This window comes from Acomys minous (genome assembly GCF_964271855.1).
Source record: "Acomys minous genome assembly, chromosome: 5".
NCBI classification, from domain to species: Eukaryota; Metazoa; Chordata; class Mammalia; order Rodentia; family Muridae; genus Acomys; species Acomys minous.
Window position 1 is genome coordinate 68809399 of NC_140494.1, and position 26059 is coordinate 68835457.

General features: G+C 40.2%; 1 protein-coding gene across 1 annotated transcript; it reads left to right on the top strand.

Annotated features, from left to right (window-relative positions):
- Positions 1-15454: 15454 nt before the first annotated feature.
- On the top strand, positions 15455-25972 carry MSANTD4 (Myb/SANT DNA binding domain containing 4 with coiled-coils). The gene is made up of 3 exons (XM_084784121.1): positions 15455-15643; positions 22601-23218; positions 23869-25972. Exons 2-3 carry the CDS (start codon positions 22757-22759, stop codon positions 24442-24444), a joined length of 1038 nt encoding a protein of 345 aa, XP_084640247.1. The 5' UTR covers positions 15455-15643; positions 22601-22756; the 3' UTR covers positions 24445-25972.
- The last annotated feature ends 87 nt before the right edge of the window (positions 25973-26059 follow it).

The window sequence follows — 26059 nt, forward strand, 5'->3', positions numbered from 1 at the left end:
TTCCACTGCCTTCTCAGGAACATGTAAAGTTTATGTAAGGTCTCAGGATCTAAGAAAGTGTTTGAGGGTCCGAGAAGGTGTTTTAAGGTCGGTTTATAGGGGCAAAATTAATGCCATATCCTATGTGTAATTTATATTCTGCAATTAATGATGGTCTGTATGAGAACTTGTCCTATAGGTGCCCATTCTCCCTGTGTTCTGGGAATGACACATGCCAACACTCTCCAGAAACTGCACCGGAACAATTAGATACAATTAACGCCCAATGATCCTCTGAGATAAAACAACTTCTTTGGAGATTCAGCTTCCTGGACCCAACCTGCCTGAAGGTCCACATTCCTGAGACTCACAACCTTCCCTGGAGATCCAGCCTCGACTCAACCTGCCTGAAGGTAGACATTCCTGAGACTCACAACCCCCACTTATGGTTTTTCCTTACTTCCCTGTGATCTCAACTCCTAATTACAGTTTTTTCCTTATAAACCCATTACCCTTGAAGCTCTGGTATCATTCTCCTATCCTGCTCCATCAGGAAGGACTGTGATCCGAAGCTCTGAGCCCGTAATACAGGACCCTGTGTTTGTTGCATTGGTATTGAGTCCCGGTGTTCTTTTTGGGGGGATCTGGCAATCTGGGTAATCTTGGCATAATAGGTTAAGATATATAAAAACTCTCCTCCCAATATGCTACTGTTTATTAAGACTGTTCAGAGATTTAACATTAATCAGATTTTAAATAGTCTCCCAAGCCAATTCACCTCTTCTTGTAAACTTCAGAATACCCACTCAAATCCACAAATCACACTCCAGATATGAATTTTCTGTCTCAGAGAGGGTGGGATCCTCCCCCATCCCTGGTTTTGGGATTTCCCGCCCCCAACTACCAAGACCATGAGCCTAAAAATTTCAAATGTAAACTCCTTAACTTTGTCTTCTGTTCCTTACATATATATGTCCCAGCATCCTGCCAGGTGCTGCATCCAAAACACAGATGCTCTGGCTTTAAGCCTCACAGACTGCATCACTTAGTTTCTTAGCCACAGATGGTCTCACAGATCTTAAACAGCAAATGCAACTGCCTGCTCTTCCCGGACTTGGCCAACAATTCAGCCTTTTGATGACTTGTTGCTGCCCCACTGTCAACAAGAAGCAGTCAAAGACCAGATTTCTGTGCCCATTATTCATTTTGCTGCGCCCAGATTGATCCCAAAAAAGAAACAGAAAGACTCGAGACCGCTGTAAATACAAGAGGTATCTTTAATTAAGCCCTAGAGCTGGAATGCGCTCAATCCGCAAATCAAAGGTCCAGGGAAGGGACCTCAGTCATTGACCTGTCGGGCTTTTTATACGTTTTTCCCTCCCAGTGCCTCCCAAGCAGGGAGTATCCTAATTAACATAAGGAGGTCTACCATCCGAACGGTTTAACTTCCTTTGTTCTCTTTTTTCCACCATTTGTTGAGGGAAGTGTTTCTTAGTAATCCCATCTGGGCAGGTGGCGGCAGGGCATGGGGTGGGGATATCAGATAATGCTAGCTATCTCTGGTTGCAGCTGTGAGCTTGTCTACCTTTTAAATCTGTTTCATCAAAGGATTTTGCAGGCCTTAAATAGACCATTTGTCTCCAGTGCTAGCTCAGAAGGAAATGAGCTCCCCAGCTACTCTCTAGATCTGACTATATTGGGGTTTAGCCGATTTTTAAAAACTTCTAGGCTTCTCATTCTTTCAATTTATCACCAACAAAAGGCTGGGATGTTAGATATTGCTGTAGGGCATGACTGCTATGTTCTCTCTCCCAGAGATTCACTATGTAAACCAAACATTTCCATTCCACAGCCCCTTTTGCCCCTTTTGTAAACACTTGCCATTTTCCTACCTCTTCGCCCTCTCTTCTTCCCTCCCCACCCAGCATGTCCTCTCTCTTTCCTCTCCCTCCTGTGCCATTTCCAATAAACCCATACCCATATTCTATAACTTCACCAATTAGCTCATACTGTTCATTTAATGAATCAATGCAGAAAAGTGGGGGAAGGGAAAGGGACCTGGAGGTGACAGGAGGCTCACAAGAAGGCCAACAGAGACAACTAATCAATGCCCAGAGGAGCCTGCCGAAACTGAAACATCAACCAAGGACCTTGCCTGGACTTGACCTACATTCCCTACAAAGATGTAGCTGAAGGCCAGCTCAGGATTCATGTGGGTACCCTAGTAAGGGTAGTGGAGGCTCTTTCTAACATGGATTCTCTTGCTAGTATGACTGCCTTGCCACGCTATAGGGAAAGAGGGCATAATTTATCCTGATAGGACTTGATGAGCCAGGGGAGATGGGATGTGGGACTCCTCTCTTCTGAAAAATAGGACAGGTGGATGTGGGAAAGGGAGTGAGGGTGGGGCTGGGGGTGCCAAGAGATGGGGCTACAATGGCCTGGATGTAAAATGAATAAGTAAATAATTTTTTAAAGTTGCAATTGAGTGCACACACACACACACCAAAACAAAACAAAAAACTATAGTGACCACAAAGCACTTGGCGAAGTGTGTCCTATTCTTTAGATTCTCAAGGACTGCTTAATGATAAGATGTTGGCATCTTGGGGCCTGGAAAAGATGACTCAGAGGTGAGTAACACTGGCTGTTTTTCCAAGATCCTGAGGTAAATTCCCAGCAACTACACGTTCACTCATAACCATCTATAATGACATCTGGTGCCCTCTTCTGGCCTGCTGGATCGCATGCAGGTAGACTCAGTAAAAAAAATAAACAAATATTAAAAAAAAAAAAAAAGATTTTGGCATCTGAAAAAGATAATGTTTTGTTGTATGTTTTGATAAATTAATTTTTACAATCTATTTTTGGCAGTAGAAGCTGACTATACACACAGTTAAATCTGCTAAAAATCAAGCTAACTGTAACATTTACCATTTAAATCTACTTAAAAGCAAGCAAGATCATTCAACCTTTCTGTGAGCACCTAATCCCTTGACAATTAAATGCATTCATTAGAGGCAACACAGCCCTGTTTTCTCATGCTGAAATGTATTTTACTAAAGGGACCATAATTTAGTTGCAGTGTCTTCATTTCTTTCTTTTTTCATTTATTTATTTATTTATTTTACACGCTGGTTGTAGCCCCGTTCATTCTCTCTTCCCAATCTCCTCCCCTTCTCCCCCTCCCCACTAACCTCTTCCCTAGTCCTCAGAAAAGAGGACGCCCCCTACCTACGCACCACAGCTCATCAAGTTGTATCAGGACTGAGTTTGTCCTCATCCCCTGTGGCCTGTCAAGGGAGTCCCAACAAGGGGAAGTGATAAAAAACAGACTACAGAGTCCATCTGAGAGATAGCCCCTGTTCTGCTTACGAGGAGGCCCTCATGAAGCCTGAACTGCCCATAGGTTACATCTATGTAGAAGACCTAGGTTCAGTTCATGCATGATCCTTGGTTTGTGCTTCAGTCTCAGCAGGCCACTCTGGCCCCTGATTAGTTAGCACTGTTGGTCTTTTTGTGGATCTCTTGCACTTTTCCTTTTCCCCTGACTGTTCCACTAGACTCCCTATGCTTTGCCCAATATTTAGCTTTGAGTCTCAGCATTTGTTTCAAACTATTGCTGGGTGAAGCCAACTCTGGTAGGCTCCTGTCTGCAAGCATAGCAGAGTACCTTTAATAGTGTCAGGGTTTGGCTCTCTTCAGTGGGGTAGGTCTTGGGTTGGTCCAGGCATTGGCTAGACATCCCCTCAGTCTCTGCTCTATCTGTTCTACCTTCATCCCTGCAAATCATACAACAAGGGCATTTGATCAACTGTGTTCATAGCAACTTTATTTGTAGTAGTAGCTAGAATCTGGAAACTACCTAGATGTCTCTAAACCAAAGAATGGATAAAGCAACTGTAATACATTTAAGCAGTGGAATAATAATTGGCTTTAAAAAAAAACAAGGATATCATGGAATTCACAGGCAAATGGGTGAATCTAGAAAAGATCATGTGAACAAGGTAACCCAGACTCAGAAAAATACATATAGTATGTACTCACTTATAAGCAGAGTTTAGTCATATAGTTCAGGATAAACATACTAGAATGCAAAGACCCAAAAAAAATAAGTGACAAGGAGGACTCAAGGGAGGATGCTTAAATCTCACTAAAAAGGGGAAATAGAATAGACAAAGGTAGTGGTTGGAGAAAGGAAACAAGGAGATAGAGCACAGAAAGAAATAAAGATGGATATCAGACACAGGGTGAGTTAGGTGGAGTGTAGGAGGACAGAAGACCTGCAGAGAAAAGAGAAATCCTGGAGGAGGCCATCTCTGTGACAAGCTGGAGATCTAGGTCAGAGTAGGAAGGACATGAGGGTGACTCTAGATGAGACTCCTGGTAGAAGGGGCGTGGAGACAGAAGAGGACACCCTCTAACTAGGCAAGACTCCTAGTGGAGGGAAGAGAACACCAACGCATGCACAAAAACTCTACCCAAAATTTACCCTGCCTACAAGACATACAGGGATAAAGTCTTGGTTTCTTTAACCACATTAGACATTCAAAACAAAGAAGAAAACAGTTTTTCTGAGGCTGAGCCTTTTTAAAGAGTCAAATGACATGCTCAAGGCAAGCCTAGCCACAGATCTCAACTCTGTCTTAATTTAGTGAGTGACCTCAGAGAAAGTAGCAGATATGAGAGGATAGACTGACATGGAAAGTTGTCTAGGAAAAGTCTGAGTCTTCAAACGTGATGTCCTAAAAAGTTTCCAGAGGAAGATGGCATCTACTGGAAAGTTTAACATGAGGTCATATGACCAGGAGGTCAACAGGAGACATGTTTTTCAAGAAACTGTACATTTGGTCACATACGACACAGTAAAGGTAGAGCCTCAAACAAGTGATTTGAGTTTTTATTAGGTAGATTAGAGGAAGCAGCAGTATCTTTCCAGACCTCTGAGAAAAGGAGGACAAAAAAAATTGTAAAATTTGAGCTTATACTTTGGGGAAGGGAAGGATGGGAAGCCAGCAGAGTAATTAATATTCAGTAGAAGTGAAGGTGGTAGCAGTGATTACAAATTAACAAGGCTGACGTCAGTGACTCAGGCAGTGAGGTAGCCAGAGCTGCCTCCAATATATTTATCAGAGCAACAGACTCCAATACAACATGAAGAAGAATGATAGTTAACTTTATCTTCACTTATTACTTAGCCTTCATAACCTGAACCATGTGGATGCAATCTGTATTTTTCTAAGCTTCCAATAAGCACACTGAGGTTAGATGGATGCATACCTTGTCTAAGGCCACACAACCACAAAAGAAGTAGAAGTTGGAATACAATCTGTAGTAATTTTCATCCAATCTCACTACCTTTCTTTGATGTTGCTATACATCTGTCCACTAAATTCATAAAAATAATTCAATTACAGAAAACTCATATCAAGGAAGCAGTAGTTTTAGAAGTTTATTTGGTCAATATATTTTATTTTATTGTTGGATGACATGCCATTTAGCATTTGTTCAGCATTATCATGTTAATATCCACGGTAATTGTTATTGAAATGTGAGCAGTTCTTTCATTAACTATACTGCCTTTAAATTTAAGAAAGATTGAACTACATTATTGATCAAGTCTAAGGAGAGGAGAAGTGGCAGGCAGCTGGGAGGAATAGAGGGAGGGGAAACTGTGCTTAGAATGTATTGTGTAAGAGAAGAATCTATTTTCAAAAATAAGAAGAGTGTCTCAGCAGACTATAAATTAAGACATGCTTGCTGTATAGAATTAAAAACAAAACCCAGTACAAGTTTGCATTTTAATTTTTTCTTTGATTTTCTGTTATTTGATATAAAATGTTAACTTTTATTTCCTCAAACCTTAGACAAGAAATCATGAGTCATAGAAATGTTTTAGGGTTGTGATTTGTTCAGATGTTTGAAAAATCATTTCAAGAAAATAAAACTATAATAATCTTACTCATCGCCTGGTAATAAAATGTAAAATATATTTGGAAAGAAAATAGTAGTAATTAAAATCTTGTTATTAGAATAATATATAAAGGTTGTTTTGTTTTTAGCATGACATTGTATCTAAATTGAAAGCAAGTTCAAAGTCTATAGAGGACATCTAATGACTTGATCACAGCTATCCGTGCTTGTATGGGGAAGAACAATTATTAGGAAATAAAAAATATAATTATGACAATACAACATTAGCATTTTAGAAATTTTTCTAGGAAAAGGAGCAATATTTTGCCTTCACTGCACTTTCAGGAATGCATTTTTTAAATACTTATTACATTTAAAGTTTTTATTTATGTTGTGTGTTGGCGGTGGGTTTTGGCATGTGCACATCATAGTGCCGGTATGGAGGTCATAGGACAATGGAAGGTCATTTTTCTCCATCCACCACGTGGTTCCTGTAGTAGAACTCAGTCATCATGCTTGGCAGAAAAACATCATAAATGCAATAGTTTAGAGTTATCATTGTACCTATCCTTCCGTATCCTGGAGATTAAGAATTCCATGGCATTGGTTGTGTTTTATGCTTCTATGGTGTTTTGACTACCATGAACGGTGATGATTCACTTAATTTATTCATATCAGGTCTACACCTATAGGACTTTTTGACATATGGGTATCTATTGGCTGGGGTTTTCATTGTGGGCATACTTCTACATAATATTTGTGTCTAAAAAGATATAGAAATCGAAGCTGCAAACCAGTAAATGTTTTTATCTAGAATTGGTATAGCACTGTTTCTATTGGCTTGTGTTATTATTGTTAGGATCGCTTTGTTATTTTGTTGGATTATTATTTTTTTTTTTATTTTAGATTTTTAGCTTTTCTGTTGGTATTGTTTTGTTTTCCTTTTTGATTTGGTCAAGGTGATCACAAGATATGTTTGGAGTCAATAAGGAAAAATTGGCTTCTTTTAAAACATAGTTGTCAAAGTCATATTAAAGGAGAATGCTGGGGAGATGGAAGTGACTCTGTAGATATCTGTGTAGCAGGTGATCTAGAACTCAGATTCTCTCTGCACCTATATTCAAACTTGCTCTGTAGCTGAGGAAGAATTTGACTGTGTTGATCCTTCTGCCTCCATCTGAGATCACAGGTTCCGTTATACACATAAACCACCATGGTCAACTCATGGAGGGCTAGGAATGGAACCCAGGTCTTGTGTTCTAGAGAATCGCTAGTTTAATAGAGCTACAGTTAAACTTAGGGAACAATGATTAAAATATATCCATGTGGCTAAACGTCTAATTCAACCATGATTATACAATATTTTCAATTCTTGTCATAGCTGATTACATTGTCAAACATTCAACATCTCCTTTTTACATCATCTCTCCTTTAATTACTTGTGTTGAAATGATCCTGGAAGCTATCTGTAAACTACATGTGACTGACTATTAACCAGATCTCCCTGTCTGCTTGTTTTTCCTTTACCATTTCCCACAGAAACTCCTCTTGAGATATCCCTTGAGACAGTGAACACTGGTTAGTGAGTTTCCACTGATCTATCCAATTTTCTTTCAAGTTTGCTATACTTGCATAAATCACTCTAAACCCTCTTGCTGAGATCTGTGCTCTCCCATTTGTCACACTGCATCATCACTTGAAATTCAGTAGGCAGTCCCTCTTCTGTTTTAGCAAACAATGCGGAGATCGCCAGGTGCATAAAATCCTTAATACAAGGGGCAAGCAGGAGATAAACAGCCTGACGACAAGAAAGCAATATTGCTTTTATCCTTTAAAGAGTTAGAACACGTAGGGAGTAGGCTAGTATAGTGACGTGCAACAGGAAAAAGAAGCAGAGGACGTGGGTAACAAGGTGAGATCTTGGTTGAATAAAACTTGACCAACTGGAGCAGAAGGTTATCTGCATAGCACACTCTCATGTGGGTAAAGATTGTCAAGGAAGTGGGATACTTCAGGTTTCTTTAAAAAAAAAACATAAAACAAGAATAACAAAGACTGACTAGATTTGGGAATGAGAGAGAAATAAAACGAATCATCAAAATGTTGGGCAGCTGAAAGAAACTCCTTACAGACTGTTTTATGTTGGATTAAGTGACTGTAGTTACTTTTGTCTCCAGGAAAAGTGATCTTCAGGGCTTTTAAAAAGTGGCGTGAAATATGTTATGACTTGAGCCAATGATGCAACAAAATTAGTTTTGTTCTCCACATAAAACAAAGAACACACACACCTTTCTTCATGGTATAATTTAAAATAATATCCAAAGGCCAGAGACATGAATGCAAACAAGTGTAAAAAAGCAGCATAGGAAAATCTAGTAATGTGGTCCTTTAGAAAGTTTTAGCAGTGTGCTGCTTTCAGTTTGGTAACAAATGACAGAGCAATGTTTCTTTTCTACATTTGTGCCTAGTATCATTTCCAGCTCAATCTCTCATTCAGTGTGTGGATGTTGTCCTTGGCAATGGACCCTCATTGTCAGTTTGTAAAGAGTAACCCTTTGTCTTAGCATTAGCCTGGTTGTTTGGGGATTTCCAGTGGACGCCCTTGGCCAACAACTGATTTGAATGCAGTCCAGTCCCACCACTGGAAGGCTTGCCTGGCTGTAAGAGATGGTCAGTTGAGATGCTGTATTCCATTACTAAGAGTCCTCACTAAGATCATTCTCAGAGTTTCCAGAAATTTTCACAATACTAGGATTCCATACCACGGCAAATGCCTCCCAATTCCAGCCACCTTTTCCTGCGCACTCTCCTTCCCTCTCATGTTCCCTGCCACTTGATCCCTTACGCTCCAATCCCCACTGCTTGCAGTCCAACTACAAAATCTATTCAGTTTCCCCCTCCTATGGAGAATCATGTGTCCCCCTCCCCTGCCCTAGACTCCTCTTCTTTTCCTAAACTTGATACATCTATGGATTGTAGCTTGGTTATCAATTATTTAACTGCTAATATCCACTTATAAGTAAGTACATAGCGTATTTGTCATTCTGAGTTTGCATTACCTCACTCAGGATGACTTTTTGGTTTTGTAACCTGCTTAACCTGCTTAAACTCTATAGCATAACCGTAGCTAATCTGCTAACACCAGCTCTTCTGCTAACATCAGAAACCATTTTGACACCAAGTCTCCATTTTGATTATGAGGTAAAATTAAGTTCAAGTTCTCAGGTCCTACGTGCCTGAAAACAGGAAGGCTCAATGCTTCTGCTTAGAACGAAACAGTAAATGATAAAGACATGTTATGCTTGGGTTAAAGATAAATGTATATTCTATTAGAGTTAAGACTGCAACATCCTACTATGTTCCTTGCTACCAGAGAGTTGGAAAGCCCCCAAGAGCTCTCCTATCATAAACCCTAGCCAATCAGATTAATATGCTTTGTCTAGCTACATGGACATTATGCTCAGAACAAAATTGATTTTTCTTAGGCTTAGCTGATCAAAAATGATCTATTGCTGCCCTCCCCGTTGCTTCCCACCTTGTTCCTGGTTATAGTTGTTCTTAGAAAAGCATGCCTGAGAAACAGACCAACGTCATAGTTAGGCTCTGAGTTTTCTCTGTGTCCCTGGTCATGAATAGTCTTGGGGAGCGGTGTTCTAGTAAGCCATCAATATCCCATTGAGATTGGTGCTCAAATGGTTTGTGTGGCAATTCTTGTATTATTAGTTCCATCCATTTGCCTGCAAATTTCATGATGTCATTTTTTTAATAGCTAAGTAATACTTTATTTTGTTTATCCATTCTTATGTTGAATGATATCTAGGTTGTTTCCAGCTTCTGGGTATTATGAATAGAGTTATAGTGAACATGGTTGAGCAATGTCTTTGTGGTAACATGGAGTGGTTGTTGTTGTTGTTGAGTGGGTATTTTATTCCTTGGTTTCTGTTTCTTTTCTGAGTTTTCAGAGAGTGTGGTGGTTGGGTATTGCCAGTTTTACTTGCCAGCTCTGCTGGTGGGTTCACAGGGAATGCCTTTTGGTGTTGGAGACTGGGATAAAGCCATGTGTTTTGGGAGTGAGGGCAGGATGGGATGGTCCATGGGATCCATAAGAGAAGTGGGGAGTGTGGAAGAGAAGCCACAGCTGGCATTCTCTTGAAGAGCTAGGGGGAAGCCTGAGGTATTGGGAGAACAGGGATACTGGAGAAGGTTCACAGGCAGCCTACTTTGCTTTCTATTAGTAGTGGCCTGTGGTTAAGCAAGGGGGATGTCTGCCTGAGTTGATGGCTGGGTTATAGAAATGAGTGGGGGTGAGGGAGAAGAGGAGGGGATGGTCTGTAGCCATCCACAGGAGGTGTGAATAGTGGAGGTGAGTGGGTTGCTGCTGTTGCTCTATTGTAGTCCTAGGGAGGAACGTGAGGGATTGGGTCTTGGGGAGCAGACAGTGTTTTCTCTTTCATATGCCAGAATTGCCTTTATTCAGAGGCTCAGGAAAAGTGGTTTGAAATGTCATGCAGCAGTAGTGCAGAAATGATTTAAATGCTGTGTTTCAATCTGCCTGATTTTAAATAGGAAAAATGGAAGATTACTGAGTGGAATAAAACTGAAGCTTTCTATTTCCTTTAAAAGGTTTTCTTTGTGAGTCATGTGAGATTTTCTTTCCTTAAATAATAGAGAGTGAAATAAATTGCTGTTGTCTCTTGAGGAGTTTTTCTTCTAAAAATAATTTTGAACTTTCTCTTGCTTTTGCGTATTCATAAATGAAAGCATTAAAGAAACTGACCAGAAAAGAATAGTAAATGTATTTGTTAAAGAAACTGATTGTTACTATGGTAACATTGAATTTATTTGACATTTAGTGGTTCCATTGTTCTCTGTTGCTATGGTAATGACACCATTCCAAATTCTATTAAAACAAATCCTTTCCCACTCCCTAAGAAGTGTGAAGGGCTGGCCTTATTCAGTGTACACAATGTACATGAAAAATTGGGGTGCTGTCTACCACACAAGTATAAAGTATGGCATATACTTTCATATGCTATAATCAAGCTGAAAAAATGTGCTTAAAATGTAAACAGATTTTAAAAATTTCACAAAGTGGAGTAAAAGCGTTTTTAACCATAACATTTAGTTTTCCCCTTTAAACAAATATGAAATACCTTTAAGTTATAAATTTAAATTAATTAAAATTTAACACCCATTACTAATATAAATTTTTAAAATTTTGTTCTGGCAAAAGACAGTAAAAATATCTGGAAATAAAATTCATAAAAATTAGTAAAAAATTACTCAAAGGTTTTCAGGGACTTTTTGTATTTGTTTAAGAAAATACTTCATGACTTACCTGTTTTCAAAGTCATGACTTGGGATCAGAATAAATTTTATATCCAGTAAATTATCTTAAACATACACCTTGACTATACATGTTCTAATAATGTAGAAGAGTAGGAAGAAATTAGAATGCAAATAAGGGAGAGGGCAGGAAGAATACAACATCAGACACACATGAGACACTGCAGAGAAAAGGTGCAACATCAGACACACATGAAGACACTGCAGAGAAAAGGTGCAACATCAAGCACACATGAAGACACTGCAGAGAAAAGGTGCAACATCAGACACACATGAAGACACTGCAGAGAAAAGGTGCAACATCAGACACACATGAAGACACTGCAGAGAAAAGGTGCAACATCAGACACACATGAAATCAGACACACATGAAGACACTGCAGAAAAAAGGTACAACATCAGACACACATGAAGACACTGCAGAGAAAAGGTGCAACATCAGACACACATGAAGACACTGCAGAGAAAAGGTGCAACATCAAGCACACATGAAGACACTGCAGAGAAAAGGTGTAACATCAGACACACATGAAGACACTGCAGAGAAAAGGTGCAACATCAGACACACATGAAGACACTACAGAGAAAAGGTATAACATCAGACACACATGAAATCAGACACACATGAAGACACTGCAGAAAAAAGGTACAACATCAGACACACATGAAGACACTGCAGAGAAAAGGTGCAACATCAAGCACACATGAAGACACTGCAGAGAAAAGATGTAACATCAGACACACATGAAGACACTGCAGAAAAAAGGTGCAACATCAGACACACATGAAGACACTGCAGAGAAAAGGTGCAACATCAAGCACACATGAAGACACTACAAAGAAAAAGTGCAGCATCAGACACACATGAAGACACTACAGAGAAAAGGTAGGGATTATTGGGAGTGAGAAAAGTTTTTAAATGAAAAAGTCTATTTTGCTGTATGCTTTTTGTCTTTTGGAAGTCTTACATAAATTAAATGGTTCAATATAGAAGAGCACATTCTTTGAAGAGAGAGAACATGGCTTTCAGAAAATAGCAGCATACAGTGGAGAAAACTTTACAGCTGGGAGACGTGATGGCTCACTAATAGACAAGCTGAAAGTCACCATTAATGAGAACAAGAATTCAAAAGTGTACGTCAAAGTACTATTCATAACAAGTATTATAATAAAATAATCTCTAATCTATCTTTTTATGAACTTAGAATTTATTTAGTAACCAATTAATCACTGAATTCCCTATATTAGACTCTTGTTAGCTGTGGTTTAGATTTTAGCATCTTGAACTTGTATTAACAGTAGTTTAGTCCACTCAAACCTGTGAACACACACACACACACACACACACACACACACACACACACAAATACCAGAGAATATGTGGCTTTCTCAGCCAATACCTGGCTGGCAGATACTATGCCCGGTGTAACTCTGTAGATGGCTGTCCTCTAGCTATGTCCCCATATGGCAGAGAGGGAAAAGGAACAGCCCAGACCCTCTTTTATAGGAGAACTAATCCCTGTGAAGGCCTCATTTCCTACACCTAGGATTAAGATTTCACAATATAAATACTGAAGGGATCTGAATGGTCTACAACAACTAATATAATATGTCAAGCAGTGGAAAGACAATGTTCAGGTGCTTGAGGGACTAGATAGAAATTAATATCTATTTATTACTAGACCACACACTGCTTTTTTCTCCCTACTTTCCTCTGTGTCTTTGTGTTGTTTTTCGGGGGTGGGGGGGGGGCTTTTAGCACATAGCTTCTATAGTTGAGCACATCAAAGAACCTTGTGAGCAAACATGTCTGTTACCCTTAAGAACTGTAAGCATTTGAAATGTACAGGGTCAAACTTGGGAGTCAGGGGTGGCCATGTCAGATGGGCCAGGATGTGAAGCCCAGTACTGCAAACAACACAAACCAAAGTTTGTTCAACGGCCTCTACCTTGAAATGCCCATAGCCATGTCTATAAACTGCAAAAAAGAAAAGCTTCAGCTGGGCGTGGTAGCACACTTCTGTATCCCAGCATTAATGGTGTGGGAGCCATGGTATTTGCTTCTCTTGATTTGCCCCTGACAGCAGACCCTCCTCACACTTCCCTCAGTCTCCCTGTTATCCTTTGAAGGACCAATTTTTCATGGTACTTGTCTTGGTTGTTTTCATAGTGTTCAAATCTGTATTTTTGTATGTAGAGGAAAATAATTTTCTCAGCACTAATCACTAATGAATACTGTATTGCTATGAAGGAGTTCTTGTTTAATAAATGGACATATGAAAAAAAGAACTGTAAGCAATAGACAAAGGTGAGCTTTCTAGGTAATCTTGGGGCCTTGCTGACATCTGCATTGTGTGTGCTGATCACAGCCTCCTTTACTTTCTGCTGACAAAGAATTTGGGAAAAATACAAGTCAGTAACTTATCTTACTGATATAGTATTTCCAAGATGTCCATGGACAGTGGTAAAGACGTGCAGCGAAGGCAACGGACATTTAGAATAACCTAGCACTTGCTCACCTGCTCAAACCATGGCGTCACTAAGTGAATTTGGAGATAAGGACTTTAGAAGTTTTTGACCAGGTGTTTATGGTAGTGCCGCGGCAGGGAGATTGCGAAGTTCCGGGACAGCTTGTTCTACCTGAGAAGACAGTTTCAAATTTTCAAAAACCAAATGTCTAAATCTCTCCTTGTTGTAATATTTAAATTATAGAGGACGCCACCCAAAAGATATGGTATGAAGAGATTTATTGTCTGTGAAGGGGAGAGAAATTAGAGGCACCAATGACAGACATATAGACAGAGAGAAGGAGAGAGACAAAGAGAAAACCCTGAGGAGGGAGGAAGCGCTAGGTAGCAAGGAGGTTCTTATCTCCCACTTGCCTGACGCAGGTGATGACACAGGACAACATCAGGACCCTAAAGACCCCTGAGGGCAGGCCAGTTGAATTGCCTGCACAGCAACATAACACTCCCCAAAATGGGGAAAGCCAATTTTGTTTAATTCAGGCAACATTATAATAAATATGACTTTTTAAAAGACAGCCATAAATAAAATCTTTAAACTAATCATTGATCATCAAAGAACTTATTTCATAACTATTCCCTAGTTTATAGAATTATTCTTCAAGAAATAACTATTAAGGATTTGTCATTTCTTTTACTGTGTATTACATTTTTTATGAAATGCCCATTATATACTAGAAGCTTTGATACATGAAGAAAGAGCTGCAGAGGGAAAGATACAGGTTGTGATGGGATCTCTGTTGAGCAGGGTTGTCAGAGATAAATGTCACACTGAGATTGTCATTCAAATTTAACTTGACTGTCTTTGCTTACCTAGCAAACCGCTGTTGGAGGAATAAACTGAAGTAGCAACTAAGTAACTGGAAAGTAAGGGTTACTTAAAATAATTTCAAAAATGAAGCCTGGGAAAAGCCTTCCTGGCTGGAAACACAGCCTGGCAGAGTAGTGCCTAAAGCACTAAAGAGTCCAGGTCTTAGCAGTAAAGAGCTGGGGGTAATAAAAAGGGAGACCATGTTGAGAAAGTCTGGGAGAAAAAGCAGGATTAGGATTGTTTAAAGCCTTCCAAAGAGTTTGCATTTGTGTTAAAATTAGAAAGATCCCCCCTACCCTTTCCCCAAGGAACTGCAAGCATCTCAATTTGACTCTAATTTGAAGAGTGGGCTAGGGAGGATGTTTATTCAGGGAGAACTGAAGGATGCCTGCACTGGAGGCAAAGGGAAGCCAGCTTCAATAACAATGCCAATGGACAGTAGTCCCGAGGCGCTATGAGATAAAGGGGACTGAAAAGACGGAAAACACTGAACAAACTGTCCGCAAGCTAATTGTTACATTTGAGATCAAGAGTAAGAAACAATTCTAAGATTAAAGAAGGAAAAGGCGTCAGAGTTAGAGGTCAACGGCGGTCGCAGCTAGGTATGAGAAGATGATTCAAGGCTTTGCAGTTTTCTTTGCCCTTATGATACAGGTCGAGGGTCAAGGACGGGAGTGGAGTTTGGAGATAGAGCCACTAGCGCCCTATTCAGAAAGAGCAGGGAGGAAAGCCTATCGCTAGGGACCAATCCTCTGCTAGAGCATGTTTGATTGACAGGATCACGTGATAAAGAACGAGCGCAGAGCAGGAGGTGAATCACTGCGGGGCGGTGTCCAGGGCACTAACCCGGAACCGGTTTGGGACTCGATTCCCATTGTGAGGCCTGGCCTGGGGCGGGTTCTCAGGCAGAGTGGCAATCCCCCCTGGACAAATGGATTAGCTGCAACCCATGAGCAGCGGCCATTTCAGCCAATAGGGGCTGGCAGAAGTTGGTGGGCGGGGACTCCATGAAGCATCTCTTTTCCAGCACCCTCTGGGGCGATCCTATGTTGGTGCCGCGGGGTCGCAGGTGAGTGTTAGGGTACAGCGGAGCAATGGGGGCTGGAATACTTGAGAGACCAGGAGAGACCTGGCCTGGATGGGTGTCGCCGCTGCAAGCTTTGGCCTCGGCTTTGCAGAGCACCGGATCCTGAGGCTGGGAGAAAAGTCCCACGCACAGCTGTCACCTGACTAGGGAAGCAAAGAAGCCCCTGGCCTCTGCAGAAGTCGGGGAAATCTTGGTAGGGCTATCGTTCACAATTCGAAGAGGAAGAATAACCCTCCAAGTTGCCTCGACTCCAGTTGAGTGCAGCAGCATCCTCATCCCTGAGTCAGATGCTCACCCCTCCCCCCATCACAAACTCTAGGCTCTGGGATCCCCATCTTCTTAGAGGCCTCCACTGCAGGGTCCCATAGTAGTACTTTCTAGCGGGAGACCCTTAAGCAAACTCCAGTTGTGTTTACCACCTCAAGTTTTAGAGAAAGAAAAGTAATTGTCCTGTAAGAATATTGGGGAAAGGGAAGTCGTTCTTGAAATGAGATTGGGGTGGGATGGGGAGGAGGCAAGTTTGCAAATCTGGAATGCTTTCCTTCTTAACTGCTTAGTGAATTTAATCTCTCTCTCTCTCTCTCTCTCTCTCTCTCTCTCTCTCTCTCTCCTTTTTTCTTCTCTCTCTTTCTTATCTTTTTTTCTTTTATCTAGATTTTATTGCCTTGTTTTTCTCAGATCTCTTAGTTCTATGTTAGGCAAAACCTAAAACATTCATTGAGTCCTTAGCAGGGGATATGTCCAGTTATAATTTACGTCATTGGTGGCTGTATGAGTGTACTGCACGTTTCTGTTATTGAACAGTACAGAATGATTGTGGGATGAAAGCCCAGGACAGTGGCTGTTGCCTGTGATTTGGCTACTGGGGCTCTGAGATTTAGAGATTGTTATTGTCAAGTTCCTTGCTGTAAGATGAAAATGGTAAAGAGGGGAGAGTGGTGGACATCAGAAATGCCTTAATTATGCAGTTTATGACCCTCAACAGTAGGAGCTTAGTAAAGATTTTTTGAGGAAGTTATTTGGGAGTGCTTGAGCAAAACCCAGACTTCTCACGCATGGTACCAGAGTATAAAGACTGAATGGGACAGAAAGACAGACACATTCATAATAAAATAGCTTTTGTTTTTGTAAGTGCAGCTAACCAATTTTACCTCCAGCTGTATTGATGTTCCAGTTTTCTTTCACTCAGTAATGGCAAGGCTGCAGGTAAAGATTTTCCCTGGATTAAGCCAAGACCAGAAATCTAAGATGGGTTGTGTATTAGTAGTGATGCTCTAGAGTAACCAAACTTCTAGAATGAGTCTCTATCTGTGTATATATTTGTATAGAGAAAGGGAAATTTATTGGAATGACTTACAGGCCACAGTTTAGCTAATCCAACAGTCGCTGGCTAATAATGGAAAATCCGAGACTCTAGTAGTTGCTCAGTCTTGAGGCTGGGTTTCTCAGCTGGTCTTCAGTATGCACTGGAATCTCAAAGCAGTGGGCTCTAATGGTGGTGAAGGAATGGACTTGCTAGCTAGGGAGGTGAGAATAAGCAGCAAAGAACAAAAGCTTCCTTCTTCCATGTCCTTCTGTAAACTTCAAGCAGAAGATATGGCCCAGATTAGAGATGGGTTTTCTCAGTTCAAATGATCTGGATAAAGGTGTGCCTTCCTACCTTAAAGATCCAGACTGGAAGTAGACTTTTCTATTTCAAATTAAGCAAAACTTTCACAGGTATGCCCTTCATTTTTGGGTTTTAGTATTTCCAGATGTAGACAAGTTGACAACTAAGAATAGCTATGACACGTTCTAATATCAAGTCCACTGAGGTTAGAAACACAGTGAAGTGTATTTTATCAGTGAAATAGTTCTTTAGCTCAGCATAGCTTAGTTGGAGACAAAGGGATGTCACTTTGTAAACTCTTAAGAACTGTTGAAGGTGGGACATGGAAGGCTATGCAGTTGGCAATAACTACTGAGGAGTTTTAAAAACACATAGATTCTGGTAGGTTAAAAGGGCTGTCATTGTTGCTATTTAATAATGTCATTAGAGCAGTCCAGTTAGTAAAATGATCTTGGATTTTAAGAGCAGCTATTTTTGAAGGTGGATAATGTATAGCATTTTATTTTTAATAGCAATCATAATTTTATTAACGACTTTTGTCTTGTGTGTATTAATTCTGTAATAGTGTTACCATATAGGAAGAAAGTTACTTGAATTGAAAAAAAAAGTGTGACCATTTACAATTATGTTTTTCTCTTTCAGTACAATTACTCAGTAAAGTATAGGGTCTTACTAAGCCAACATTAAAGAGTAGCTGGTATTAGGCCTCAACCCAGTTTTCTCACTTTAATTCCTGGCATGTCTCTCATTGCTTACTGTCCCTTAGTAAACCTTTTGTTGTATATGACCAAAATTGCTATTTCCTTCTCAAATCTCTTTTGGATCTTATTAAAGATTTCTAAGACTGAACACTCAGTATAGTTTGTTAGTATTCTAATAATCTTTATCTGTTAGGGTTAATTATTAAAAAAAAAAGTTATCATTTCCAGTTCTGAGCTAAGACAGAAGGATGGTAGCTGGTGCTTGTAGACTTATTGTATCTTAGTCATTATAAGGTTTATTGGATTGTCACTTTTAATTCTTAAATGCCCTGAGTGTTATCCTGGTCTCATTTATGGACTAGTAAACATGTTGGAGAGGCTCATTTGCTTGAGACCAAAGGGCTAGTAAGTGATAAAACTGTCATATAAGCATAGGTAGTAAAATCTATCTGCTCACAATCTTCAGATTCTGGACTTCAGATTCTAATTTTTTAAAAATGTACTTTTCTTTATGTCTCTGTTTTATTAGGTTATAAGCCACTTAATAGAACTAGTAATATATTCCTTTTTGATTTTTCATGCCCCTAACAAAATAATTGATTTTAATACAGACGAGTAGAGAATGATGGAGGAAGACATTCAACATTAAGCCCTTCAGGCATGGGTGTGAGCACACCAGCTTTCAGTGTGAAGGCTTTCTGATAATGAATTTGATTGGCAGAACAGAAGGGCCAATGACCTGAATATTGGGAAGATATGCACAGATGAATACATGGGCAATAGTGCTAAGCAGGAATGTGACAACAGTAGCTGTGCTGTTCAGTACAACAGCATATAGTAGTCACATGTTGCTATTGAACATAAAAGTGATTGATCCAAACAGAGGTCTAAAATATAAAATATATTCTGGGTTTAGAGTAAGGATATAACTCAGAGGTAGAGACCTTGGCTTTTACACAGGAAGGCTTCTAGGTTCAATTCCCAGGACAGGGTTTAGATAATACTGGTTTTAAATAATTTATTTATATAAAAAGAATATAATATACCCCAATAACTTAAATTAGTTATATATTAAAACAATATTTGAGTTATACTAAGGTAAACTATGGTTTATTTTTACTTATTTTCTTTTCTGAAATGGCAACCAGGAGATTTAAAACTAAACATAACTCTTGTATTTCTGTGCTGTTGTAGGATTTACAGCAATCTCATAGTGAATGGTGCTGTGCTTGTGTGCATGTATGCATGTGTAAGCTTGTTGTAGAGGTGAGCAAAAAATAATTATGTACAGGCAGGGCTGTCTAACAGGAAGAAAGGAAGAAAATGGTTGGGGTCGTCTTATTTCTGTAGTGCTGTAGAAGGCCTTCTCTGGCATGGTTTTAAGCAGTTCACATCTGACGACGGAAGAGGTGTTTCTCACTGACTCAGTCTAACAATACATATTCCAGCCCTTCTCTTCTAGTCAGAATTTTAATAGAGGTAGGGACAGTTGTCTGAATAAATGCTCCTTGTAAAAAGTGTGATTCTCAAAATGATTATTTTTTGAAATCTGAATTAGCTTATTAAGCATACATTTGATACTGAGTGAAGAAAAGAAGTAATTTTATTATAATTTTTATGTTGATAACATTTACAGTGACTATTAAATATATAGGTTTATGTATTGTCTTAGGGTTTCTATTACTGTGAAGAAACACCATGACCAAAAAACAGGCTGGGAAGAATGGGTTTATTTGGCTCATACTTTCAGTTCATAGTCCATCACTGGAGGAAGCCAGCATAGAAACACTTGTAGGGCTAGAACGTGGCTACAGGAACTGATTCAGAGGCCATGGAGGGATGCTGCTTACTGGCTTGCTTCACATAGCTTGCTTAGGACTCAGGACCACCATCCTAGGGATGGCACCACCTACAATGGGTTGGTCCCTTTCCCATTGGCTACCGATTGAGAAAATATAAAATTGGAGGCATTTCCTCATCTGAGGCTCCTTCCTCTCTGATGATTCTAGCTTGTGTCACACATCAAAGTAGCTAGTACACATATAAATTGTTAAAATTTCTCCTCAATTTCTCACGTTACTACAACTACTACAATAACCGTTGAGTGTAGAGTCGGGACTGACTTTCACACAAACTCTGATGCCCTATTTTTGACCATGTCCCCTTGATGAGGAGGCCTGGTGGCACTCAGAGGAAGGATAGCAGGCGACCAAGAAGAGACTTGATATCCTATGAGCATATACAGGGGGAGGAGGTCCCCCTCAGTCACAGTCACAGGGGAGGGGAATAGGGGGGAAACAGGAGGGAGGGAGGATACAAGGGATGGGCTAACAATTGAGATGTATTATGAATAAATTAATAAAATATTAAAATTTAGAAAAAGAAAAAATAGAAAGTGAAGTTTTTTGTAATAGAAAATCCTTCATTAAAAAAAGGAAAAATCCTTCATAACTTGATTTCTGACATGATTTTAATCACCTGATATTGAAATAAAATGTGCTGTGGTCTTAAGAACAGTTTTGTGCCTGAAGCAGAAATGCCTTATCCATCACTCTTCGAGCTTATGATGGAGCTGCTGAGCTTGGAGAAAGTAGCACGTTTTCCGTTGCTGCATGCTTACAATGGAGCCTTGGAATGTGCGCACAGAAACACATACATTTCCTTTTCTACCTTATTTTTAAATTTTTAATTACTAATGTATGTGTGAGAGTTTAGGCCATGTTGCGTATGGGTTAGAGTCAGAAGAGAACTTATTGGAGTCAACACTCTCTACCACCATTTAGGTTTTAGGCATCAGACGTAAATCCTATTTGTGCAGCCAGTGCTTTTGCCCTCTGGGTCATCTTGCTGGCCTACCCTTTTGCAACTTTGTTCCTTTGCATTCACATTAGTATCATAGAGTTCTAAAAAATATCTAAACAGAAATGTGACAATTATTGCATGTGGTATGCTGTTTCCTGCTAGTGAATATTTGTGTTTCAAATCATGCCTAAATAAAACTTCTTTTGATATATATTGAAATAATGTTAGCCTTATTGTTTTAGTTGACTAGCTGGATGTACACTTAGTCATAATCTGTAGGCCTTCCAATATTATAGTTTTCAGTGCTGTGGAATAAATCCTGTCATTTTGACTTGTCCTTAGCTCCCACCATGATAGAAAGCGGAGTCGAAGGGATGTAACACCTGTGAATTAAATACACCTACATACCTGTCACTCAGATCAAGAACAAAACTGGCATTACATGTCTTTGCTGTCCTGTTGCCAAAATTGTTTCAATTTTTTCTTTGATGTAGCAGCAAACAGTTCACATTGTTATTGTGTGCAGGTCTGGTCTTCTGTGTATTCTAAGTTGTGTATTCTTTACCCCCTCTCTCTGCTTACCAACATGATCACTTTATATGTGAAATCATACATGGGGAGGTCAAGTGATCTAAGTCACAGTTAGGCAGTCTCAGAGCTAGGATTCACTTTCATTCCCTCTCACCTCTGCTCTTGTCTCCCTCTCTCCATATCCCCTTCACCCCACACACCAGGCCAGGGACAGCCTTGCACATGCTAGGGCAGTGCTCTGCCACTGAACTGTGTTTTACTTTGAGGAAAAACCCTTACTGTGTTTCCAGGCCTGAACTTTACATTCTTCCTCCTGAAGTCAGTCTGTGCTCTCCCATTCATGTCACAGATCTAGTCTTCTGGGCCGTGGAGTCTGACTCTAGAATCTGCTCATAACAACAGCACACATTGTCTTTCAACAGTGTTCTAATTTATAAACACTTTTTCTTAAATTTCATTCACAGAAGGCTTGACTGTAAGGATTCTGTAAGCATGCTGGCATTGGTTATACATTCTGATTCACTGAGCGTCAATGTGTCATTAAATATCCTTAGAAATGTTGCAAGGGTACTTTAGAAATAGTTTGCTTGCAGGCCTCTTGGTTCTTTTTCTGTGTAAATTCTTTTTCCCTGTGTATTTGTGAAGCTGACAGGGTTTTCTTGCAAGGCCATTTCTGGCCTCAGTTTCTTCAGAAAGTATTTGAAAGAAAGCTATTCCACAGAAATGGGCAGAAACTAAAAAATAACATGGGCTTATTTTTGGTGATGTTATGAAATATGTACAATTGGTTGAATAGAGAGATCCTTGGGAGCTAGAAAAGAATACTGAACAAAAGTTTATAAATGGAAACAAAATGTTTTGTTGTTAAATGTTTAAAAATTAGGAATTAGCATTTCCTTGTAACTCCAAGAGTGGGCTCCAACAGTAGTAGACTTAATATTTACTAATTTAATTTAGCCATGTACCTATGCTTTGCTTTTGCTTCAGATCAGGATATTCTTTGTGTTATGAATTGCTGCAGAAATATTTTCACATAAATGAGCCCAAATTGTCATACTTAAGAGATGTGTTTAGGTAAACTGAGGGAGAATCAAATTTTAGTTTATTTGTGCTCTATGGTGTCAAGCTGCATTGAGACAGGTTTTGTTTTGCCTGTGTGTGTGTGTGTGTGTGTGTGTGTGTGTGTGTGTGTGTGTGTATGTATGTGTGTATGTGTGCATGCGCGCACGCATGTGTGTGTGTGTGTGTAGTATGCTGTTATAGGTCGATTGAATTTTCTTAACTTTTCTCCTTTAGGTATCTAACCCACCTCCACGACTGGATGAACGTAAACCTTGGTGTTTTGAACTAAGAGCCAGCAAGGTGCTGTCCTTGGGTTTTGTTTTTTGTAATACGCTATTCGCAAACTTTGCCCAGCTTTTTGCCATTAAAACCTGCACTGGAGTTTAAAAAATGAAGCAGTTGAAAAGGAAAAGGAAAAGCAATTTTAGTGTTCAGGAGACTCAGACCCTTTTGAAGGAAATTACCAAAAGGAAAGAAGTCATTTTTTCCAAGCAGCTCAACACGACGATAAATGTGATGAAGCGAATGGCCTGGGAGGAGATTGCTCAGTGCGTAAACGCTGTCGGGGAAGGAGAGCAGAGGACGGGAACCGAGGTGAAGAGGCGGTACCTCGACTGGCGCGCGCTCATGAAAAGGAAGCGAATGAAGGCCAATATGAAGCTGGTGGGTTCCGGGTTTCCTCTGCCCACGTCTGATTTAGATGACTCTCTCACTGAAGAGATAGATGAAAAAATTGCGTTTCGAAATGATGCGAATTTTGACTGGCAGAATGTGGCAGATTTCCGGGATGCAAGTGGATCCCTAACTGAGGTCAAAGTGGAAGAGGAAGAAAGGGATCCGCAGAGCCCAGATGTAAGTATTAACCTGTGATGCATGTTTTCTTTCTAAGTCAGTGATCCAGACACGCTGAGGAAGCTCCCAGATCTTCAAGATCACAGACAGTAGCCAACAATCCTTCCGTTTTCTCTCAGTGTCCTTTAACGCCGCTATGATACATTTATGATATAGTTACCTCCATGATACATTTTAGTGATATCAGGTAACTTTAAAAATCCTAATAGTTCAGATTAAGTATGCTCAGACAGCATAAAAATCCATCAAAGAACATTGACGCAGGGCTGGGGAGATGGTTCAGTGGCTAAATGGTATCCTTGGAACTTGTTCTGAAAACTGAATGCCGTGAAATGCATCTGTAACCCCCAAATTCCATGGTAAAGTCAGGAGAATAGACTTGAAGCTTCAGTGTGCTAACCTGAAGTGTGCCTCATGGTAAATAAGAAAGACCCTTTTAACATAGTGGAATGGGAAATCCAAATCCAGAAAAATAGTTGTTCTCTGACTTCCATAAATGTGCTGTGGCCTACATTCGCCTGCGCTTACACATACATGTACAAAAATATGTAATAAATGAAATAATAATAATCAAAAGACCAATAATGGAGCACACTGACAATGACAAACGTAAAAGCAAATACTGAATTAGCTTTTTTCTTTTTTCTCAGTTTGAGATTGAGGAAGAGGAAGAAATGTTGTCGTCCGTCATCCCAGATTCCAGGAGGGAGAGTGAGCTCCCTGACTTCCCTCACATTGACGAGTTTTTCACCCTCAATTCCACACCGTCCAGAGCCACCTACGATGAGCCACATCTGCTCCTGAACATAGAGAAACAGAAGCTGGAGCTGGAAAAACGCCGACTTGATATCGAAGCTGAGAGGCTGCAGGTGGAGAAGGAGCGGCTGCAGATCGAGAAGGAGCGCCTGCGTCACCTGGACCTGGAGCACGAACGCCTGCAGCTGGAGAAGGAGCGGCTGCAGATCGAGAGAGAGAAGTGGAGGCTGCAGCTGGTCAGCACTGAGAAACCAGCCCTAGAAAACGAACTTGGCCAGGCAGAGAAGTCCATGCTGCTGCCACAGGACGTGGAAGCAGAGAAGCTGAAACTCGAGCGAGAGCGCCTGCAGCTGGAGAAAGATCGCCTGCAGTTTTTGAAGTTCGAATCGGAGAAGCTACAGATCGAAAAGGAGCGCTTGCAGGTGGAGAAGGAGAGACTGCGGATTCAGAAGGAAGGGCATTTGCCTTGACTGCTCTTGCTCCTTTGCCCACCAAACGTAGTTCATGTAAAATGGCTGCTGGATTAGCTAACCCATCACCACCCCCATTTAATGTCAGTGTTTTTAGTAGGAAAAAGGTAGGACTACATCGATAGCGGTGCGCTTCAGTAGTCTGTTATGTTACACGCTCTGCTCAGCGTAAAACAGAATCGCAGAGGATCTGCTAGACTCTTTCACATTAGTAATGCTGTATAGAGTCCTGTCTTATTTGTGTACCCCGAGTTTACAGTGTTGTCTACAGTAAAGTTCCCATCCAGTGATTCTCAAGAGGAGTTTGGGCTCCCGGAAGACAGTGTATGGAGACGTTTTTTTGGTGGACAAAGTAGATGGGAGTAGGCTGCTACTAGCATCCAATTGGTAGAGGGTACCTATGTTTATCATAATTCTCTTCACAGGAGAGAACTACCCAGCCCAAAATCTCACTAGTGCCAAGTTTGAGAAACCTTGCCCTGGCCTAACTGTATCTCTCTATACCTGTGTTTTACAGTTTTAGGATATTAAAACCCCAGATATTTATGTGGGTAGATACTTAAATGGCCCAAAGCATTTTAACTGTGAGACATGACTGTGTAGTATATTGAATATAGGGAGAAGTGGAGGTTTGTAGGTACTTTATTCCCATGGTGTCTGTCAGTAGGCTGAGACTCAGGCAGTCCTGGGACCATCTGAGATTGTTTAAACCGGGTCACTTTGAAAGGCAGTCCCCCTCAAGATCAGTCGGGAAGCTATAGTTCCTCCTCCTTTGAAGTCTTAGTTTGAATAAAGGACGTACCATTTCAATCATGTATACTGAAATATTATGTAAGAGAATGTCAGAAGCTAGTAAAGATGTTACCAGTGTCCAAATGGTGACAGTAGTCGATGATGTTGAGCCCAATGAATTATTGATTGATTTTTGATATGAAGAATAGTCATTTGAATGTCCTCTGCTTCAGTAACAGTGATGTTGAAATGATAGTAGTAACTGTGTGCTATGGTGAGAGGGAACCCTGGTTTTGCTTAAAAACCTACAGAAGTCTGTGAAGAGATATGTCCTTACTCCAGAATCTGAAGTTCAGAGAAATCCTGCAGCAAGTGGCTGATGCATCATACAGCAATGTGTTTTTATCTTTAGCATTTCAGGGTGACTAAACCTGGGAATTCTGAACGCAAAGGGCTGACTTTGTCTGATGATTTGCCTCCCACAGTGTCCTGATGGTGGTTTCTCACAGTAAAGTACTTTCTGATGCACAGTGAGGTTGGACATGGTTGCACGAGTTCACTTTGTGTTTTCTGTTTTCCAGGGCCAATAGCTTTAATGCAACAAGTCTGTTGACACACTACCTTGATTCTGTGTTTGTTTCTTGTTAATTTAAGAATGGCTAGAATCATGTTTTCATATGTGTATGCAAAGGGAAAACATACCCATGGTTACTTATCCTGATTTTGGAATAGTGTTATTTTTTATAATTCTATTAAATGCTTCTACCATAGAAATAAATTTTCCTGTCTGAAAGTTTATCATTCAAGGGTACATGCCACTCAGCATGGGAGGAAGCCCTATAGGAAACCCTAATATATGACTTTGTACTACATACCAGACATA

What these genes read in the sequence shown, in the direction of transcription:
- MSANTD4 (XM_084784121.1), top strand. Translation starts at nt 22,757, where the DNA reads ATGAAGCAGTTGAAAAGGAAAAGGAAAAGCAATTTTAGTGTTCAGGAG. An exon ending in GGGATCCGCAGAGCCCAGAT is followed by an intron (nt 23,219 to 23,868) that starts GTAAGTATTAAC and finishes CTTTTTTCTCAG; the next exon opens with TTTGAGATTGAGGAAGAGGA.